This window comes from Clupea harengus, chromosome 23, assembly GCF_900700415.2.
Source record: "Clupea harengus chromosome 23, Ch_v2.0.2, whole genome shotgun sequence".
NCBI classification, from domain to species: Eukaryota; Metazoa; Chordata; class Actinopteri; order Clupeiformes; family Clupeidae; genus Clupea; species Clupea harengus.
In genome coordinates this window covers 14,163,347-14,185,471 of record NC_045174.1, presented here as the reverse complement: position 1 = coordinate 14,185,471, position 22,125 = coordinate 14,163,347, and the positions used below count along the sequence as shown (strand labels likewise).

Here is a 22,125-nt window from a genome sequence, read left to right as displayed (position 1 = left end):
ATGGTTTTGTAATTGTAATGACTGACCTTAGTTGGCAAGCGTCAACGGAATGGCAAGGACAGTTCTAGGAAAAGGCTTCAGTGGAAGCAGCAGCGTTCTATAATTATCCTTTTCACACTGTCTGCACAAAGACGTGGAGGGAGGCAACCAGTCACAGAACAACGGATTTAGCAAAGGAGAAGTAGAACCTGCATCTTTTGTCCAGGGCACTCTAAATAAAGAAGGTTAAGAAGGGTATTGTTAGGCCGTGTCTCTCCCACTAACTAGGGGAACTTTTATAGATTAATCCCATGGTGAAGTTCCTCTGTAGACGGACAGAAGGATGGCATTTTTCCAGCAGTACAGGCCATTTCCAGCATCTTCCCCATGACAGCTTCCAGATCAGACCAAATTTGAACCGTTACCTCTAGTTATGTGGTTATGTTGGCCTACCTACGAACATCAACCTGTTTCGCTCAAGACCATTTTCTAAAGTGAAGAAGCGAAGAGATCAATAAAAAAAAAATCTTTCTAACAAATTCTCTAAATAATTATTTCTGCTTCTCTGTTGTCACACCTGTCAGCTCCAGAGCAGGCGGGTACCAGCAAGCAGCCACATGCCACTGGTGCTCTGCAGACTGACAGGTTGCTGGTTCTAACAAATTCTTATTTCTTAATTCAAATACAGAATTATTTTTGCTTCTCTGTGGTCACAGCTGGAGACCTGATTATAGATCAACAGGTTGATGGCACCTGCTAAGGCAGCTGTTGTGGTGTCCAGGCAACACGTGAGAGGGGTTGGCACCCGGCGTCTCAACCTGCTGTCTCACTGATCCTGAGCGTCATCGTTACGCAGGGATCCACAAGTCAGAGGTGGAGACCTGGCTGGCACAGAGGGCAGGCGGACCGACCGGGTGTTTGTGTGTGACGAACCAGCAGTTTGTCCCGAGTGTGCAACGTTGAATTGACATGTCACTGACCCTCTCCGGGAGGCCGGGGCCTTGCTGATGCAGCAGGGTGTTAATTGGGAGGACTGGTGACAAATGCTGGAACAAGGCAGTTGTAAACATATAGAAACAAGACAAATATATTTTTCTCAGTAAACTCCAACTTTACTTGAGTTGAGGTGAGTTAAGTGTAGTTTCTTTCATCTATAAGTTACATCTCCCACTGTAGCCCCCGGGCCATCACATGTTTACATTAGCCTCATGTGACTGAGACGCACGTTTGATACAACAATGGAAATTTTGGCATTTACCACAGCAAATGCATACTAAAAATTATAAACAGATAAATGAGGAATAAGCTATGAAAAGCTTTAGGGGTACATAATGGTTGTAGTTCTAAACAAACAAAATATTGTATTTTTCTTGGTTTTAGGTGTTGCTCCATTGACTGTGAACAAATTCTTTTAAATAAAATATTTAAAAACCCTAACTAATTATCTCATTACTAGGCCAGGCAAAGTAACCCATGTTGGAGCCAAAAATAGAATTAAAAAAAAAAATTGTAAAAAAAAAATTTCAGCATAGATCATTTCTATGAGGTGTCCAGAACAACATACTAAAAGTCCTAAGAAATCCTAGTTGAGGAAATATGTTTAATTCTCATCAATCTGAGATGTGTGCTAATAATGCATGGCAAAAATACATTTGTAATTTTTTCCTTTACTCCTATCAAAATAAAACTTTACACAATGAAAGTACCCATGAAAAGTAACATTTTTTGTATTACAGGTTTCTTTGAAAATGAATTTTAATATGCAAATGAGCTATACACTAATCGAATATGCCCAAAATACACCCAAATAGGCTTAATTTTTTCCTTTACTCCTACCACAATAACACTTTACATAGTAAAAGTATACATGAAAAGTTACTTTTTTTGTATTACAAGTTTCTCTTGAAATTAATTTGAATATGCACATGAGCGTCACACTTATTGAATATGTCCTAATTGCATAGGCAGAAACACCATACCCCTGGCAGGTACTACCAAGCCAGGCAGTTTTCAGGTTAGAGGCCAGTCTAAAAGCAGCATTGCCATCTCCCATTGGCAGTAGGATGATTGGATGAAGATTGGGCCGATGTATTTGTCATACATATGAATGGTGTTTCTGCCTATGGACATATTCAATAAGTGTGGAGCTCATGTGCATATTCAAATTAATTTCAAAAGAAACTTGTAATACAAAATGTTTTACTTTTCATGGGTACTTTCATTGTGTAAAGTTTCATTTTGATAGGAGTAAAGGAAAAAATTACATTTTTAAGGTGTATTTTTGCCATGCATTATTAGCACACATCTCAGATTGATGAGAATTAAGCATATTTCCTCAACTAGGATTTCTTAGTACTTTTAGTATGTTGTTCTGGACACCTCATAGAAATGATCTATGCTGAAAATGTATTATTCTGTCGTAAAACGCTACTTTGCCTGGACTATACTGTGTTTTGACAGCGAAAGCGGCAAACTGCTCCTTCAAATGACACTTTCCCTTTTTTGTTCTTGGTTGCGTCGCACTTTAAGCCTTCCCCTGGGGCATTGTCTTAGCGAAGACCTCCTTAGCCTTCTCTCTCAGTGATGCAGGAACTTCTCTAATCCTTAGCTTTAAATAGTTTAATGCAAGGGTTTACTCACGCAATCTTATTCCAGGTTTAGATGAGGTTTGTAATGTCAGACATCAGGTAGGGGAAGACTTCCCCACAGCCCCATCAGTAGAGAAAACCATCACTAACACACACACAGTCCTCTATATATACCAGAGACAGAGATCTGTCACACACACACACACCACTCTAACGTGTGTGCTTTGACACACAAACACACAGTGAGAAATACTGGCACTTGTGGCATCTAAAGTAATTTTCTCCACTAAGATATTCTTATCCAGAAGGTTTACATTTGAGCTATTAATGGGTTCTTCCTCAAAACGGAATCTGATTTTAGGTAGTCGGCCCTATGAAATTCCTTTTATTTTTTGTGCCAGATTCTGTGTTTTCCATTTTTTTTCTTTCTAGATTTGGTTTAATTAATTTTATTAAATCATAGGTCCAATCCAAAAATGTACTTAGGCTACTGTGCTTTTACACACAATAGGCCTGGAGTTTAATTTACAATAATTTTCAATTTAATTATACAAGAAAAAATATGCAAACATATTTAAGGCGAGGTTACCTTCTGGTCTCATTTTACAAAAATAACTTTTGCTAGCTGTCTCTGACAACATCTTTGACCCATAACACTATCAAATGTATTTCCCTCCCATCATTTTTTCCCCCCGAAACAGTCAAATTCCGCTATTCTGTCTGGGGTTTCCTGCGTAGAAAGCATAGGGCCCTGTCTGTAAAAGCTTTCTTAACCTGGAAGAAAAGGAAATGGCTCCAATTATTTATTTAATTGTCATTATTTTAATTGAGGCTCAGTGCCCTGCGTACAGTACAATATATATAGGAGCAAACACAATGAAGTCACTGCAGTCATTAAACAAAAATCCCAAGTGCAAATAAAACTTCCATTCTACCCATAAATTACTAGATGTTTACATAAAACAAAGGGAGAAAAACAAAAGTCATACACGGTCACACATAACGTATAGTATACCAGACAGATTTGGGACTGAAACTAAATCTCTTTCAGCATCAATGATTGAGTACGTGTAAGTCATAATGGGTTTATGGGTAAACATAGAGTGGAGGTTTGTTCAATGAAAGTACAGTAGAACTTAAAATACCGGAGCGTGATGCACATAGTAATAAAACAAACCAAAGTGGATTACTAATACCCACCACATTTCAATTTAAGAAAATAGAAAAATAGTCATAAAATTTTAAACAAAATACTTTAAAATGGTAAAACCTCTGACGGAAAAAGCAAACCAAAACAAACAAACAAACAAACAAAAAAAAAACGCTTTGCTCTTCAGGCACAGCAGTAGTCAATGTGGGTGAGGAGCTCGCGGTGCTGGCTGGTGGGGTAGGTGGTGTGGCATTTGGGGCATTCCAGGAAGCTCTCATCCAGCACCTTGGAGGGGGAGGTGAGGCCGGGTGCGGGGTCCTCCAGAGTGAGCCGCCTGGTGTAGGAGCTGGGCTCAGAGAAACGAGACTGGTGCTTCTGAAAATTGGGAGGAAGAGAAAGTGTATACCGCAAACCAGTGACACACACACACACACACACAAAGTAAATCAGAGTGTGTTGGAACTATTTAACACTTTAACTGGTGAGTACATACATATACACACACAGACACGGTAAATCAGTACATCTGTCTTTGTCTCTCTCGCTCGCACGCACGCACGCACGCACGCACGCACACACACACACTGTTTGAGCTAAATTCCTTTGCTGGTGCTGGTTACATCTCACATCAAAAGAGCCATTTCAGACAAAATGGCTACATGTAAAGATGTGTCCCACACTGATCTGAACCCCTCTCTCTATCTCTGTCTGTCTGTCTGTCTGTCTGTCTGTCTGTCTGTATGTGTGTGTGTGTGTGTCGCAGACTCACGGTGGCCTCCAGGCGTGAGATCTGCTCTCTGGCTTTGCGTAGCTCCTTTAGCATGCGGTGCAGCTGGTGCTGCAGCTCCTGGCGGTCCAGCTTCTCCGTCTCAAAGTCCCTCACTGACAGCTGGACCTGCGGGGGCGCAGCATCATCCCAAACCAGGGTTAGGCCACATGTAGTCCCAATACAGCCAGATGTGGATTACAATATGCTGATGTGGATTACAATACATTTATGTGGCAATATGTCAGTCCAGTATCTTATTCTAAAGGACTCTTAATAGAGAGCTAGGCCTACGCTGCGCCATCATCCAAAATGGAGTAAGCACACATTATATTTTGGGGAAAAAACAGGTATCTATGAACAACTGAACACACATATATTCCAGTATGCTGGTCCAGGTTCAGGCATCTGATGGACAGGTGTCTCAGAGTGTTTGGGGTGGGGGTGGGGGGTACTGGGGGGGGTGAACTAAGGGGTTTCTGGTACCTGTTGCTCCAGGATATCAACCCTCTTCTGCTCATCGTGTTGGTTCAGCATGGACTTCTGAAGCAGGTTCACCTTTCAAAGAGATCAAAGCTGATCATGTGTTCAGCACACATGTTTTTTAAAATGCAAACTCAACTTTGTGAGCTGATTTTCTACTCCAGTGATCAAAGAGAAATACTTCACACACACATACGCAGTCCCACTCATACATTGCATAGTAAACATACCAATGGCCACATGAAAACACACACACACACACACACACACACACACACACCTGCAGCAGTAGTTCGGACGCCCTCTTCCTCTCCTCCTCCAGGAGTGCATCAGTGTTCTCCAGCTCCTGCCGTTTCTCCTCATACCTCCCTCTGAGTGCGCGCGCCTCCTCCTGTGCCCTGATCACCTTCTCCCGCAGGCTGTCCGCCTCCCTCTCCGCCTTGGCCACCCTCTCCCTCTGCTCCTGTGCCTCCCGCCCGGCCAGCTGGCTAGTCTGCCGCTCCACCTGCGCCTCCGTCTGCGCCCGTCCGGCCTTTTGCCTCAGCTCCTCCAGCTCCCGCTCCGCCCGTGACGCCTGAGATTCAGTTACTTCACTTCAGTTTCATTCATTTCATCTCATTTCAATGCAGTTTTATTAATTTCTTTCTTAATTTAGCGAGTGATTTATTCATTCAATTCCATTTCATTTTATCCATTTTCATTTTATTCTATTATTGCAGTTATTTTATTTTATTACTCATGTAAGGTAATTGAAAAGGAAAAGGAACACATTACAGACACCAAGGTCTAAACCCTCTTAGAGCAAGCAAAGGTGAAAGCAGCCATGGTGGTAAAAAAACAACTCCCCTTTAACAGGGAGTAACCTGCAAAAGCCAGCACAGAAGGGGGGACCCAACTGCCTGAGGTTGGGATGTGACAGCGATGGAAGGAGAAAGGAGCACAGGGACATGGAGGAGTGAGGAGAGGAGAGGAGGCAAGAGAGAACAAGGGAAGCGGGTGGGCCAAGAGTCAGATGACCAGTCATACCTTCTCCCTCAGTAACTCTGCGTCCCGCCGAGCCTCCTGCAGTTGCTTTGTCTGCTCCTGCTGTTGCTTTATTTGCTGCTCATGCTGTTGCTTTAGCTGCTGCTCATGCTGTTGCTTTAGCTGCTGCAGCTCATGCTGGGTGGCAGTGGAGGTCTTGTTTGCTGAGGACAGAGGAACACCGATGTGATGTGTTTTATTTACATGTATGGCCATCAGTGTTATGGCATCACCATAGCCCGTTACTGCATCTGTGCCTCGTTTTTGCTAGGATTATAGACTGGAAGCGCTCAACTGAGAAGAGCTATGGGGTGAAGTTTTAGCCATGCTAAGTTGTTACGCAATAATAAATGCAAGTATAAATTAAGATGTAAGTGTGCGTAGGGTGTTTAGTGATGAAATCGGCAACTCAAGTATTTCACTGTAGCGAACAGAAAATCCAACAGTGTGAAATCAACATCACATGAGATTCTCAGCTAGTCATTTTTATGAGTTGATGTTCATTTCAGAAATGAAGTTCCAGAACAGGGCTCAATCTCCCCATTGCACAGGCCTGGGTAGTGTCCTTACCCTCCGAACTGCCCTCTTTGTTGTGCTGTTGGGTGGTTTGGTTGACCTGCTGCTCCAGCTCCTGTGTCCTGGCCAGCAGCCCCTGAACGTACACCTCCCGCTGCTGGTCATACACCAGCCAGTGCTGGTTCTTATCCAGGGCCTTTTACACAACAGCCAACATTTGGGGGGGGGGGGGGGGGGTCAATTCAGGTTAAACGGCATTCAATGTACAGAGATTTTATATTGATGAATCATTGCATGAATCTTATTTTTATAATTACAGTGAAAGAGGGCTGTGTGTGACGGATCATTTGTAAACTTGACCAGAGAGGCCTATGAGTACTTAGAACCAGGAGTTATATGGTATAGGTTCAGAAAACACATATGGATTGATGTATGTCTGTTATTCACTTACATCCCTCAACTGGTCCTGCATAACGGCAACATCACCAGGGGGGACCTGTCGGCAAACAAAATACACATGTGTTTTTGTACATAAACAGTTTCTTAATTGCTGTTCAAGAGCTGAGGATTAAACAGAGAGTTTTCATTTTCAGCAATGAAATTATAGGGTCTGGCAAAAGACTACCCCAGTGAAACAAATGATACAGTAGGGATAGCATCATACGCTAGAGGGTAGCCGCCTGTCAATCACGAGTACTGATTAACTACCTCCGCAGCCTCCAGTGAACTGCGTCTGCGGCTTCCTTTGAAAGACCATCTCCCTCATCTCATAACAGTCTTCTTCTCAGCCCGCGATCATCTTACAGCCTGTCTGAGCCCCTATGACGGTTGGTTAGGCCAATCATAACGGCGGGACTAGGGGACTCATCCGCGGTAAGGCCTTTTGATCCCCTCATACAACAGTTAACTCCGCCCGTGTTCAAGCATAAGCCGGTCAACTTTTCCTTGCAGGGTCACCCCATCCCATAATTGGTTAGGAGTTATTAGTATGCTCTAGGTTGTCTGGGTCATCGTTCCTGGGTTGCGCAGACGAAAGGGGATTCCCCTCACCCGATTATTTGTGATGATGGATTTAACAATATAAAACAAACACATTTTGAAGGATGCCAAATATTGTCAACTTATCATTATCGACAAAATCCAAGAAAATATTTTCATATGATTTTTTTTCTCAGTATCACACCCTTCCTACCATTAGTGATTAAATCAACACAAAGTAAGAAGCTCAGTTACTACACCAGCATAGCTGTGAATGATTCATTGATTTATTTCCAATCTCTAACTGGACGACAAATATTTGATAATCTTTTTGTTTCAAATAATGCAAATTAAGCGTATGTTTAACTGTTCAACCTTAATGATGGACATCCGTCGCACTGACTCCAGGGTGGTGCCAGATTTAAAACTAGTTTTGAGTGACCGTGCTGCCACCTACTGGTCAATATTATTTTAAAAGATTCAAATGACAACCAAATATTTTTCTTGGATTATTAACAAAGGACACAAATACCCAACCAAACAAATAAGAGGAATTCCTCGGCAAGTCATATTTTATCTTAAAACGTACATTTCCTCCTATTATTGACAACAAGCATGTACAAAATGTTAATCGCTATATTTTCGCATGGACTTTCACTGTACTTCGGCCTTACGCTTTCTGCACCTGAAACGTTATATGGTACTTCCGTTGGGTGAGAGTGAAACTAAACGCTGAGACATTTCTGATGGGTTGCCCTTTATATGGTACTGCTTGGGTTTTATTCTGCTTCACCAGAATATTACTTTGGATAAAAACATCTGCCAGACAGAAAGAGCCTGATTACATTGTAGTTATGGAAGGTTTGTCAGATGTCAGCATTTGCCTCCAAAACCCAATGTTACACAAAAAAAAAAAAAAGTCATGTGTATGTATCTCACCTGTGCTGTGGGGTCACGCTTCTCCAGGGCCTGACACCTTTCCGTCACTGAGGCCAACCTGTTTTTCAAGTTCTCCGTCTCAAGAGTCAGCGACTGGAAGAGTTTCTCTCGCTGTTCAGTCTCTTTCTTCTTCTCGTCCAGCTGCGAGTGCAACGAAGCAACCACCTCGCCTTGTGCCGAGCGCAGCTGCTGCCGAAGCATTGCAATCTCATGATCCTTAGTCAGGAGCTGTTGAGAGTTCTTCTCCCTCAGGGTTTCAAGACACACAATCCTCTGAAAGAAATTGCGAGGAAAATAGAGAACGATGAAGAAGGTATTATTTAATTTAAATGCCCAAAGTAACAAACCAATAGGCTACAATGTCTGTCACTTACTACTAAAACACCAAAAGAATATAGCTGTTATGATTCAGTTAACATTGCTGAAAGATACAACAGGGCGATCATGGTCATTCCCCCACCTTTTGAGTTTCGATATGTGCAGGCCTTCGTTAGGCGTCTTCTGTATAGGCTCGTCTTCACATGAATCAGAGGACTAAACATTAATGTATGTACTATATATAAGCTACTGTACATGACTTACCTGGAGTAGTTTAGTTTTATCCGAATCAGGGTTCTTTTGTCCATGTCGTCTGGACATTTCATCCATGTTCTTCCTCATTTGTGCATTTTCTCTGCGGAGTTTATCAAGCTCCAATTCCAACTTGGATCCATTTGATTTAAAGCCCAACTTGTTAACAATAGCATCCTTTGCACCTCTGGCAGTCATTGCAGCAGTGTGGTCTTTAAAATACAATAGTAACGTTACACGTTAATCATACTATCAGCTTACCGAAATCCGAAACATTAGCTTCACCTGTAAGGGGATTTGCTGAAAGTCACAAAGTCATGTGCAACTGTTTTTCTGAAATGATTTCAATGACCATGTCAATCAAATAACAAAACTGAAAAAAACAAAAAAAACAATATATAACGTTAGCAACTGTGTTGTCTCATGAACCATAGGACGTTATCAGACACCCAAATTAGGATATTTAAGATAACCCTACCTTGTGTACAATCAAATATACTTTATCGCAATTATACACAGTGATATTAGTTATCAAAACGGTACCGGAAATGTTTATAAAAAGCAACTCACTGTCAATAGTTATGTTCAGAAATGTTTACAGCATCACAACGTTGTTTGAAAAACACTGTTGAGGCTCCTAAACGGTCTTGTCGTGCTTCCGTATTGAAAACAAGTTTGAATACGGCGCGTCCTGCGTCATATCCGGTTTAATAATTTACGCGTTTTTGCTGTTGTCATTACCACATAGCCCTACAGCTGTCTACTACTACAACTACTAGCCTACTACTAGTATTACTACTACTACTACAAATAATAATAGCAATAATAATAATACAAAATGAAGAAAATAAACGTGGCCATGGAAGCAGATTTATTAAATTGATTATTAGATTTAATAGATTATAAGGTAGACTATTCACTAGAGGTTGCAGTCCAATTTAACCAGTGTAGTAGTATAGGCAGTACCATAGTTCATAGATGTAAAAAAAAAAAAAAAAAAGAGAGAGAGAGAAGGGGGGGGGGGGGGGGGGGGTGTAACTGAAGCATTGTGGCGGTCACTACATCTGATGTTCGTACATCAGCCAGTAGATGGAGTTAAAGTCCCATTATGGAGTTACAGTCCCATCATTAGTCTACAGATTTGTTTATGGACTTTTTTGGCTTGGACGACTTGATGAAACCAGATGCATTTATCTGGAGTTTATTTATCAAACTAGACACACCAGCAAGAAAGAAGTTGTCGGCTTCTCAGTATCCAACCTGCAAGTAGTCTGAGTCCCTTACAGTATGAGGGAACATCGCTCCAATCAGGTATAGCCTAGGCAAAGTGCCACTTACACCACTGTAATCATCAGCCTCCTCCTCCACCCATTTCCCTGAGTTAAACACGAACGATTTCCCTGGAGATCCGCTTATCCCCAGAAATGTCACTGCCTTGAGGGAAAGGCATGCGATATCACCTTGTTCGCATTACTAAGGATTATATGCTTTTACCAATATGTTGCGAGTTGTTGTGGAATCAGCTAAAGGACTTCCCAAAAAGAAACTTGGGGTTCCCGATCCCATTACGTCAATAATTTTCAAAGGTAAGTCACTTGGGGGTTTACGCGTTCATTTTTGTTGAACGAATAAGGTAAGGTAATGATAAAACGATGCTGCTTGGGTGCTGGACTATTTAAATGGCATTGCTCTATGTCGACTAAATCGTCTTCTAACTCTTGTGCTAAATAATTGGAATTAGATCACTGATATACTAGTAGGGCTTTACAACTGACAACAATAACCTGTACCCGTTTAGTAGACAAGATTTTCCTCTGTCACTGTGGTCTTTTAGACATTGGCTCTTACACTAGAGCATTAGGGTCACATTAAGGGAAAAAATGAGAGGAGGAAGATTGTCTCGTATTATTTTGCATTTCTAGAATAAGGTCGAAATGTCGAGAATACAATTGAAATACTAATTCGAGAATAAACTCGCAATGTCGAGAATAAAGTGAACTCCTCTGATCCCTTAAATCAAGTCAGGAGAGCGACTGACCGCTATGCCAGAGTGTGAAGGCTACATCCTTGGAGTGTGACAAGTTCTGAAGTGGTGCAAGTGTATTCTTTACGGAAAGCTGTATCAATAACGTAAAGCCTGGGCTTAATCTTGACGTTAGCAGCCTAGCAAAATAGAAGTCGTCAATCTAGCCATCCATTTCGACTTCATTTTCAACATTTCCACTTTATTCTGAAAAAAAAAATTCCTCCACTTTTTTGTACTTCCTTAATGTGTTCCTAATACTCTGTCGTATAAAACAATATTTTTTCAATGACCAGAAGAAGGGAACCACATCCTTGTGTATAGCCTATGTGCCAACACCCTGAACCAACACAGATGATGACCGGATTGAAGATCACATGGAGCGATAGGAGCGCTACTAAGTCATATGGAGACAGGATCAGAACTCTTTAAGCGCTCTACAGCATTAAACTGACACATCTGTGTTAGTTGTCCGGTGTTGGTCAAAGTTGCTTACATAGAAATTGCATAGTAATGTTGAATTGATGTTGCTAATCAATGTGCTGAATACAAACATTAATAGAAGTATAATGATGAAAGACTATGACATTACAGACAATATGCCAAAATACATATCTTAATGTTTCAGGAGAAAAGAAGAAGACCAAATCAATTAGCAATGAAGTGAATCCAGTTTGGAATGAAGTAAGAGACATCAGATTGCTAAAGATTTTGTCTATTATGCATGCAGGGCTAGTATTGTCTACTGCATGATGCTTGGTAGGCTACATATCTCCAGTTCTCTTGTACAAACAACAGCAATTCAAGTACTCATTTGCTTTCCATATTGAATCATTTTCTTCACAATGTGTTCTTGTTGCAACATAGTTTCTGCCCAGATAGCGCTGCCAAGCTGAATTCATGAGCAGTGACGGGTCACATGTCCAAAAATTAAAATGGTTCTAGAACAACAGTTATGATTCTGATGGAACAGTAGATAAATAGAAACAAATGCAATCATTTCTTATTTAAATCTACATCTTGAATCTAACTTTTAGTAACCTAATAGCATGGCCATTGGCTCATCCACCATTTAATTCCCTTACAAATAAAGTTTGTTTATATTCCCAGGTTCTCGAGTTTGACTTGAAGGGTGCTGCACTAGAGTCCACAGCCTTCATCGATGTCATCGTAAAGGACTATGAAACAATTGGCAAAGACAAGTAAGTACCACATTGGTGTAACGCCCTTATGTTGACACAGAAAAGCACTGCCAAATTCAGTAGGGCATTTGGTTTGGCTTCTCACAGATAAGTTCTTGCAGAGCTAGTGCTTTACACAGTAACCCACACCGCACTATCTACAATCCCTCACCTCAAGCTAACAATAGCAAGGCAAGCCTAAAATGCTGCACCACTGACCTGCTGGATATAACAATGAAGTGTATTCAGTGGTGGGTCATGGTAAGGTATGGTGTGCCCTACTTGGTTTAATCAAATCTTCCTTTCAAGATGCCACTGCAGTGACTTTAACACACTGTAATGTGATTAGATGAGGAGATGGCACTGATTTCCACAGAGTTCTCTCTATCTCTCTCTCTCTCTCTCTCTCTCTGCTCAGTTTGGTTTGGAGGTAGACATGAGATTGTGTGCTACAGATATCCTTTATCAGAGTAAATAATGGTTAGCTCACTTAGACTTATTTATCCCAGTGTGTAAGAATGTAACTGTAACTTCTGTAACTCTTCTATGTCACAAGAGTGTCTCAATCACCACATCCTGTCCCCTATGACTTCTGTTATGTGTATTATTGTGAGGCTAACTTAGGCACTGACTCAGGCGCTCTACAGAATGAATCACCCTTAGGAAAATGAAGACCTTAGGTGGATCCCAGTAGTCACATATATATGGCAACAGTGAAGATGGCAAAATCATCATGCTAGCTCTTCTGGAGAGACAAGGTGTGAACGTGCAGTGTTGGGTTGTGATGGTCGCAGAGACACCTCACTGAAATAGACACCAACCCTTTAGGTCTGGGCAAAACAGCTTGGAGATGAGCTCCAGAGAAGCTGATGTGGATGATAGGGTGGCAAAATATGTTGTTAGTGTAACCTGTGTTGTGTAGATAAGCACAGTCCTGCTCCGGACTTGAACTCTCAACCCCGGGCATGGGCTGGGCGGGTGTGCTGGCATGGAGGCTAAAACCCATGGGTGCCAGTGTCTGTTGCCAGCGCAGTTCTTCAGGTTTCGGAGAGTGACGTTTATTCACCGCACAGCACTGAACCCACTGGCTAGCGTTACATTTGCATTTTACCTCTCACGTTTAGCCTCTTTTGCCCAAACTTGCAAAAACGGAATCTGACAGTGGAACTGATCAGGGCATGACCTTGGCTAGAGCCACAGATCCTCTCCCCCCTCAAGACCGCAACCACTTCAGAATCAGATGCCATGTAGTGGCTAAGACCTGTCTCAGGGAAGGCTGCAATACAGGAAGTGAGGAACAGTATAGGGAAGACATGTGTTCAGTTGCAGCTCACAGTGACAACATGTGTTAAATGGTATGAATACAACTTGGCAGTGATTATTGACCCTGCAATTATGAGCACAATGGTCAACCATGTACCTGGAGTCCAGTCAGTATACATATGTATGTATACAACAGTATATGTAGATAGAGAATTTGTAGCATACATTATATGAGAGGAAGTATATAGGGTATATAGTGTATTGTAATATACTATTATACTGTGTCCTTCCAGGAACAGTCTTACGAAATCCAGTTGGCCAGGTGTGGGTGAGAGAATGTGCCAATGTTGTCCCTCTCTGCCTCTCACACCCACCAGGCTGTGCTTAGGCATGCCCTGTGATAGAGACAGGAGGCCGTGTTTGTTTTCTTTGGGGAGGCTTGGGACGAGCCCACTGCATCGTGACGGCGTGCTTGCATGTTTTGAGATGCCAAGTCTCTGACTGCTAATGAACTGCTCTGCCTATGTCTGCATTCTTTTGAATCATTTGGAGTCAGATGCCTCTTTTCCAAGGCAAGTGTAGGTATTTTGCATGTGGAAATATTTTGTAGATGTTATGCAGTTTCATTGCAGGCTAGCCTCTCAACAGAGGAGCCTTGCTGATCTCAGTGCGGCTGAGTGGAGCTGTAGCTTTAAGCACGTCTGTCAGATGGGGGGAAAAAAGGAACCAAGTCCTTCCCCCCTTTCCCTCTCCCTCAAATGAGTTTCGTTAGGACCTTTTGTCAAAGTTTCCACCATTACAGCACACATGTGGAGCCAATCTGGAAGATCACTCAAGGACTTGGCGCAACTATGTGTTCTACACAGCTTTTGCGGTTGCTTGTGTATATCCAACATGAAATTGTGCAACGTAACGATCTGTAACACACAATCATGCATACATTATCACCGACCTACATCACTCGTATTTCTCAGAGAATCATGATCATGGGACACCAATAAGTCTGTTGTGAGGCATTACTGTAGTTAGTACCAATCCAGCCTATTCTGTTCTTTTCCCCTCTGCTCTGGGTCTCTGGAGAGTGTCTTTTCTACTTCAGTGAAGACTTCCATAGCTCTGGTGACTCACATTCAGCCAGTCCCTGCCTCTGGTGGGGGGAGGAGAGAGAAAAACTCTCTGGTATTTTTGTGTAACTTAGCAACTTGGGCGAAGAAGGTTTTAGCCAGCCGTATATTAGATTTCATCCCCAACATGCCTGAACTCAGAGTGAATAAAGACTGTTCCAGTCCTGTGATTGGCTCAAGTGTAGACATCACCTCTATGACTAGACATGGTCTCTGTTGCCTCATGAGCCCGATAAGCTTCTGTTTGCCAGAGTACACACCCCTTGTACGTGTCCATGCAGTGCGGTGTGATGTATGTTGAAACAGCGCGAGTCATTGGGATTAGCCTCAGGAAAGCTTTGATGAGATAGTGCTGGGGTGTGTGCGTGTGTGTGTGTGTGTGGGTGTGGGGGTGGGTGTGTGTGTGGGTGAGACATTTTAATGAGCTGGCTGACTGGTGCTCCTGAGTTTTTCAAACTTTCCATCTACTTTATTTGTATTCTGAATGTTTCCTCGTGGCTGTAAAATGAATGGCTCATTCACTGCATGCAACCTATTCATACTGTATTGTAGGTCTAACAATAGACCATCTTTAAAAATGACTGTTTTCTGTAAAGAACATCCATTATAATAGTCATGGTAAAACATAGAATGGAATTTACTTGATCTGAATATAGAAGCATTGCAAAACCACACAGTGATCCATATACCATCAAGATGAATTTCTGGATAATATGTAGCTACCAATTAATACATTTCTTAAAGCCATAATACTACTAATAATATTAAATGCATTGTGTGAAAGGAGGACAAGCCTGGTAAGAATGTCATTGTGCGGTGTAACTTCCTGGTGTACTGTGCATATGACAATTAGACTCTTGATCTTGACCTTGATCTCTTTAAGGGTGTACTTCCCTCCTACTCTCCTGGTGGGAGAAATGATAGATGGAATGTGTGATGCCAGCCCTGTTGTCCCACTGTGTTCAGCGAAGGGCCTGGTATGCAGGGGTTCGGCCTGAGTGGGCATATGGCATGCTGTCTGCAGCTGGCACAGTGAACCATCACAGCGGGGGGGAATTTCTTCGCAGGCAAGGGCATTTGTCACTTCCTCATAGTAACGGGCTCCAACACACTCGGTTGCCAAGTGAGTCATCACTGGTACCTACATGTTCAATGTTTGTTTACTCTCCTGGTCTAATATGGGAAGCGTCTGTTCCGGTGCTGCTGACTCAGTTTTCCTCAGTAACAGTGAGAAAACAATGGCAAGAAGTCTGGGAATGCTGTTTGAGTTTGTCATGCAGCAATGTGGTCATGGCCACTGTAAAGAATGAGCAGACTCTATAGACACAGAGGAGTAATCATCAGTGCATACATACAGTACAGTCAGGGTTGGGAGGATTACTTTAAAAATGTATTCCGATACAATTACTGATTACCTGTTAAAAATTGTATTCAGTAACCTAATCCAAGTATCACAATATTAAAGTAATGTAACTTGATTACTTTGCGTTACTTTTGGAATACCTCAATGCCAAATGTGCAAATGAAGACAACAGAAAAGAGACATCAATATAGCCTTGTCCACTGTTATTCCAGTGTTATTTTGATTTCTGTGACGGATATAAATGCTGAAAAACATTTGTCCAACCTTGAAAACACAGACATGTACTGCTAGAGTCCGAAACTGTGCAACTCAATGGTCACATGCATTTCATGAAGTGGTTGTGCTATCCACAAACACCTCCTAAAAGGGCACACAACAGCTTTTTCAGATGACATACTTTCTGCATTTGTGTCTGGTGTGGGCGTCCTACTTATTACTGAGGAAATGAACTTAGTATGCTACAAATATCAAAAAGTACTATATTGTCATAGCTATGTGTTAGACAACAAAATGAACTCAATACTAAATATGTAAAGCTCTTGATGTGCCACTGTATTGATTGGAATGTAAGGATATCCTTTTTGGGCCCAAATGCACCCTTCGACTTCAACTCACGCACCTCCGTCTCATTCACAATCACCGGAGTACTAATCACGCTCACCTGGCACCTCTCTACTTAAACCCTTCACTCCCCTCATTTCGTGTCTGCCCTCGCATCATCATAAGATGGCTTTCACTTTAGCGTATTCTGTAAGTCAACAGCACAATGTAACCTTAAAAAGGAAAATGAGGAAACCAAGTTTTAAGAACCTGCCCTCTGCTCAGTGTTTTTTAAAGACAAATCTGCTTGTCATTATGAAAATTCAGCCTACAGACCTACATTGAAAGTGCACAACACCACAGTTTACAAAGCATAGGCTTATACAAAATAAAATCAGCACAGATTTAGAACATCCACAGTATTTTTAATGAATCAAGTGTCCATTTTTCGAACTGTCAAAGAGAAGAAATTCTTAAAGTACCTGCAGAGTAGTTTAGTATAGTAGCTAGTATGCTGTTTGAATGTTGTTTAAGTGATAGTTGCTGTAAAGGTGCTCATTTAACTTACATAAAGCCAAACTTGCTTTGTTAATTAAACTGCCACGAACATATTTCGGTCAGGGGTTTGTGTTTTATCCAAACACGATCATTCCAGTTATCACAGTCCCCCTTTTTCATTACGTTAGTAGGCAAGCAATACTAACAGGTTAACTAACCAACTTTAACCTTAGCTAACTGGATGTCTGTGTAGACGTTAGCGTTAGTGTTGGTCTTGCCTGTAAATGCCTCATGAAATGTAATGTGGAGTCCTTGGACAACGACAGCAGGGAGCCATAAGGTGCACTGCACTGTTAGGTTCTTCCCACTTTCAGCCTCAAGGACAAAATAGTGTCGATATTTCCAGCCAGGGAACGCATTTTTTGAACTCAAGGTCATATGGACTTGTAGTTTTCTCTGTTGTCTTCTCGTGACGTGTTGTAAAGTGCGCATGTGGATGATAGTATAATGTTTTGCATTTTAAAATCTATTTGTAATCCTGTTAATAATCCCAATCTTTGCTAAAAGTACCTGTAATCTAATTACGTCTTTTTTTTTTGTAACTGTACCAGAATACAGTTACTCTTTTTTTGTATCCAAATTACATAACGCCGTTCCATGTATTCCGTTACTCCCCAAGCCTGAGTACAGTACACGTATGTACATCAGCAATGGTAAACAAATGAAAATCCTTTAGTTGAATGTTGTTGATATGAGGGAATCTTGTTCTGCCCTGAGGCTTCATCTAATCAGGAAGTGTAATCAGTCACTGGGCACTCAGAGGTTCTGGAACATCAGTGTCACAGTCATGCCCTCTGCATTATGGAACGGGATGTGATGATGTCACACACTTGGGCAGTGGGGCTACCCCTTGCTTGTCATGTAGGATATCTGTGTGTCATTGCAGAAAAATCAACTACCATTAGGTCCCTCTTTAAAAAAAAAAAAAAAAAAGAGAACTCTATGGATTTCTCTATAAACTCTATTTTGAATTGTACTTATTACTCAAATGAAATTGGATATCAGCGTGCACGCTCTGGAGGTCACTCTCTTAAACATCAGCACTCACGATGAAGTGTGTTAGCTATGCAAACAACTGCTGCGCTGTACAGTTCTGTTAAAAGGCCCTCTGTTGAATTTGCTCCCAGATCTATTGTGGGCCTGGCTGTATTGCATGCTGGGTAGTAGAAGTGACTGTTTGCTATGGGAGGAGGTCTCCCATGTGTCCATAGCTGTGAGTGATGTCAGGGGCTCTCATCACACAAAGACTTTTCCTCTCGACTACTCCCATTTTTATTAGCTCGTTGAAATGCCCTGTTTAGGCTGGTTAACATCCCAGATGCTTCCTCAAGTAACATTAGGAAATTCTTTTCCCTTCATTCTCAATCATTCCTCATTGGGATTCGGGCCCATGTACTCCATAGATTTAGTCTAATATATGAATTAGCCAATCACAACTCAATATGGTTAATGTGGGAAAAGGAGGAGGCTTAGAGTGTGCTTATAGAATATATATCTACCTATAGAATATACATGTACATGCAGAATATATATGTATCTATTCTGTCTTTAACCATTGCGGTCCAACTAAAGCAGTGAATTGATTTATTGTTATACTTACTGTGGTGGGAAGTTAAATGTCTGTACTTATCTGATCTGCTTATCTTATAAATGGTCTTAATGGTGCCAGCATGCTTTGTCAACTGAGTCATAGGTCCATCCTGTTTATGTGTTCTGATATCGCCCCTTAGATTCCTTGGCTCAGCAAAAGTGTCCTTGAAAGACCTAGCCAGCGGCCAAGTCAGATCTCTCCCATCAAAAAACTTAGCGCTTGCCAATGACAGTGGCCAGGATATTGGGGTAAGTGTTTAAAGTAAATACTTCTGCATGCCATCAGTACTTGTGATTAAACAATGACCGACATAACTACGTTTAAAAACATCCCATCTGAAAAGACAAACACACGTCTCAGTGTTCCTTTGGGCCTTGACTCAATTGAATGCCTCAGCACTTGAGCTGCTGTCAGTTACCACCTCAATCAGCATAACTGACAGCACCTGGATGCCAGTCCTGACATTTTACAAATATTCACGTGAATATTTGTAAACCATCAAACATTGACACATTCATGTAAAACCAGATAAAACTTCAGAGTAGTTTTCATTTTTAAAAACTATGTAGCTATTTTGCAGGCATATTTATATTCAATCTAATATGTCACTCAGGCGACTATTGACCTTGTGATTGGATACGAAGCTCCTGCCAATGCCCCACCCAACCCTAATGAGCAGAAGGATGGAGACGTCAGTGTTGGAGATGCAGGTATGCTACAGTGTGTGTGTGTCTGTCTCTATACTAGAGTTTGTTTAGCCAATTAGCCTCTACCATCACTGCCTGAGCTTTTTTTTGCCAAAACCCCCACCCCAAATGGAAGACTACTATGACTTTGACTTTGTCCTTGCGGGTAGGTGTGCTGAAAGCCATTATCCTGTATTAATGGCCTCGAACGACCATGTTTGGAATGTTGGATCACTGGAATTGAAGGGATGTTGACTTTATGCCTCTGTGGAATGTGTGGGGGGGACTTGGTTATGCTTCCCTTCTCCCATGTTTCATGGAGCTGCTTGCCATGCAGAGGAGAAATATGGTTAATGTATTTCTTTGTGATTCCACTGGCTTAGATTTCTGTGTGCAGAAAAGAGCAACAGAATGACAGATGTGTTTTTTAAACATCTCTGTAATGCTAACATTGTAACTTTGAACACACAGCAATGGCTTTCTGTTTATTGGGATTAGTATTCTGCTGAAATGCTTGCAGTCTTATCAAAGTTATATTGATTACAATCTTAGCAACTTAGCCTTGAATGGGTTGACCTGAATGCCAAATGTCTTAACATATCTCAGCGACCAATTTGCTTCATTAGCTTCACCGACATGTTTAAGTCCAAGTGTGCAATGGTACATGAACATTTTTCTTCTTCAATGTTTCTTCTCAACCGTTCTGCAACCCAGGTGTGTGTTTGCCTCTTTATCAAGCTTTAAGTGAGCTGCCTCTATTCCTTTCCAGGTTTGGGTGATGAAGGAGACGAGACCCAGGCCGATGGCGCTCCGGCTGGAAGCACAGGGGAATCCGCTGTCCTGCCCCATCAGAACGTCTTCAGGAAGGCCCGCAAACGCCAGCGGGCCCTGGTCAACAAGCCACAGGACTTCCAGGTGACCTAGACAGTGGTTGGGTTTTAGGTTGGATTACTCTGGTCCTGTGGCAGTTTTGCACATTTGTGAATTCGTGATTTGGGTTTTAGCACGTGGATCCCTACGGGGATTAATAAAGGTTTATCTTATCTTATTGGCTCCGTGTAGGTGTGGTTAGATTAATAGAAGATCATTGCTTTGATGTTTTATGTGATGGCTCCTCTTGTGTGTCCAATCAGATTCGCTTCCGGGTCATAGAAGGTCGCCAGTTGCCAGGAAACAACATTAAACCCGTTGTCAAGGTGAACGCTTGTGGTGAAACGCATCGGACGAGAATCAAAAGAGGCAACAATCCATTCTTTGATGAGGTATGACACACACAAACAAACACACACACACACTTTGGGCGGGGGAGGGGTAGCAAGAGCTTACTCCGCCTGCCAAACATTTTGTCTCTCCCCTCTTTGCCATTTTTGGCATTCACTAAAAATAATGAAAGAAGGAAAGAATGTATCAAAATGGAATGTTCATCACTGTTTCTTTCCCCTCTCCTGAATGGCTGTTGATTTTGTTCAGATGTTCTTCTACAATGTCCACATGTTGCCGTCCGATCTCTTTGATCAGTACATCAGCATACGGGTAAGATCAACCAGTTGATTGGAATAATTTCTCACTAATCCTGATACTCACTAATCCTGATAATAAAGTTAAAGTCAGTTAGTGGGTCCTGAGCCTAGGGTAGCGTGATGGCTGTTCTGGATCAGGATGTGGTTTCTGTTTCCTTCACACAGGTGTATGATTCATCTTCCTTAAGGGCAGACAGCCTCATGGGCGAGTTCAAGGTGAGCCATTAAACACACACACACACACATTAAACACACACACACACACACACACACACACACACACATGCACAGACACTCAGAGGTGGACATTCACACACACATTAAACACACACACACACACACACACACACACGTGCACAGACAATCAGAGGTGGACATTCACGCACACACACACACACACACACACACACACACACACACATACACATACATATACATAAACACACTCAGATGTGAACTCATACACATGCACACCCCCACACACACATATACACTCAAGCACATACAGAAACTCAGTCACATATTTATCTCGTAAGACACAAGGGACAAATGCACGCAGACATACACACACACACACACACAAACAAACATTCATCCTAACCATGAGATACAAACCATTGCACACACATCCATCCATGTAAAACTGAATGTGAACTAATGGTAACATTACTCTTATGGTTCCTCTTTGTTGTTGCAGATCGATGTTGGCTTTGTCTATGATGAGCCAGGTACAGTAGATCTCATACAGCAAAACTAGATAGATTTGCATCAGATTTGTGTTTGGATAATTATAGCTGCATGCAAGTTCCAAGAAGTGTGCTTGAAAATGTGTGTGTGTTTGTATGTGTCTGCCTGTGTATAATTATGTGTGTGTGTAACCATGTGTGTGTTCTCAGCTCACTGTGTCATGAGAAAATGGCTGCTCCTGAATGACCCTGATGACTCCAACTCTGGGGCCAAGGGCTACCTCAAAGTCAGCATCTTCATCGTGGGCACTGGGGATGAGCCTCCGGTACTGTAGAGTTCCTCCTCATAGATGTGTGTGTGTGTGTGTGTGTGTGTGTGTGTGTGTGTGTGTGTGTGTTTCTTTATTGTATGTGCACATTTGTGTATGTGTATATATTAAACCTGCGTATATGTTTGTCTGTGCACTGTCAATTACAGGTCTGTTCAGTATGTGTGTGTGTGTGTTTCTTTATTGTATGTGCACATTTGTGTATGTGTATATATTAAACCTGCGTATATGTTTGTCTGTGTACTGTCAATTACAGGTCTGTTCAGTAT

The 22,125-nt window shown here is 41.9% G+C and overlaps 2 protein-coding genes across 4 annotated transcripts in view; one reads left to right on the top strand and one right to left on the bottom strand.

The window, feature by feature from the left end:
• Positions 1-2,996: 2,996 nt before the first annotated feature.
• cep55l (centrosomal protein 55 like) lies at positions 2,997-9,684 on the bottom strand. The gene is made up of 10 exons (XM_012817330.3): positions 9,563-9,684; positions 9,005-9,204; positions 8,423-8,695; positions 6,957-7,001; positions 6,560-6,701; positions 5,993-6,153; positions 5,247-5,540; positions 4,970-5,041; positions 4,487-4,612; positions 2,997-4,092 (listed from the first exon to the last, which is right to left on the bottom strand). The coding sequence occupies exons 2-10, from the start codon at positions 9,188-9,190 to the stop codon at positions 3,901-3,903; spliced, it is 1,491 nt and encodes a 496-aa protein (XP_012672784.2). The 5' UTR covers positions 9,191-9,204; positions 9,563-9,684; the 3' UTR covers positions 2,997-3,900.
• Positions 9,685-10,021: 337 nt separating this feature from the next.
• Positions 10,022-22,125, top strand: part of LOC105891174 (myoferlin) — a 38,265-nt gene continuing 26,161 nt past the window's right edge. For 2 of the 3 annotated variants that reach the window (XM_012817329.3, XM_031560759.2), the window contains exons 1-11: positions 10,022-10,578; positions 11,644-11,699; positions 12,126-12,217; positions 18,775-18,883; positions 19,249-19,345; positions 20,091-20,236; positions 20,455-20,583; positions 20,792-20,854; positions 21,007-21,057; positions 21,539-21,569; positions 21,738-21,853. In XM_012817329.3, coding sequence (XP_012672783.1) covers positions 10,491-10,578; positions 11,644-11,699; positions 12,126-12,217; positions 18,775-18,883; positions 19,249-19,345; positions 20,091-20,236; positions 20,455-20,583; positions 20,792-20,854; positions 21,007-21,057; positions 21,539-21,569; positions 21,738-21,853 — 978 coding nt within the window. In that variant the 5' untranslated portion in view covers positions 10,022-10,490. The other variant, XM_031560761.1, reaches the window with a different exon arrangement.

What these genes read in the sequence shown, in the direction of transcription:
- cep55l (XM_012817330.3), bottom strand. Translation starts at nt 9,190, where the DNA reads ATGACTGCCAGAGGTGCAAAGGATGCTATTGTTAACAAGTTGGGCTTT. An exon ending in AGCGTGACCCCACAGCACAG is followed by an intron (nt 7,002 to 8,422) that starts GTGAGATACATA and finishes GTTTGCCGACAG; the next exon opens with GTCCCCCCTGGTGATGTTGC. An exon ending in CGTCCGAACTACTGCTGCAG is followed by an intron (nt 5,042 to 5,246) that starts GTGTGTGTGTGT and finishes TCTCTTTGAAAG; the next exon opens with GTGAACCTGCTTCAGAAGTC.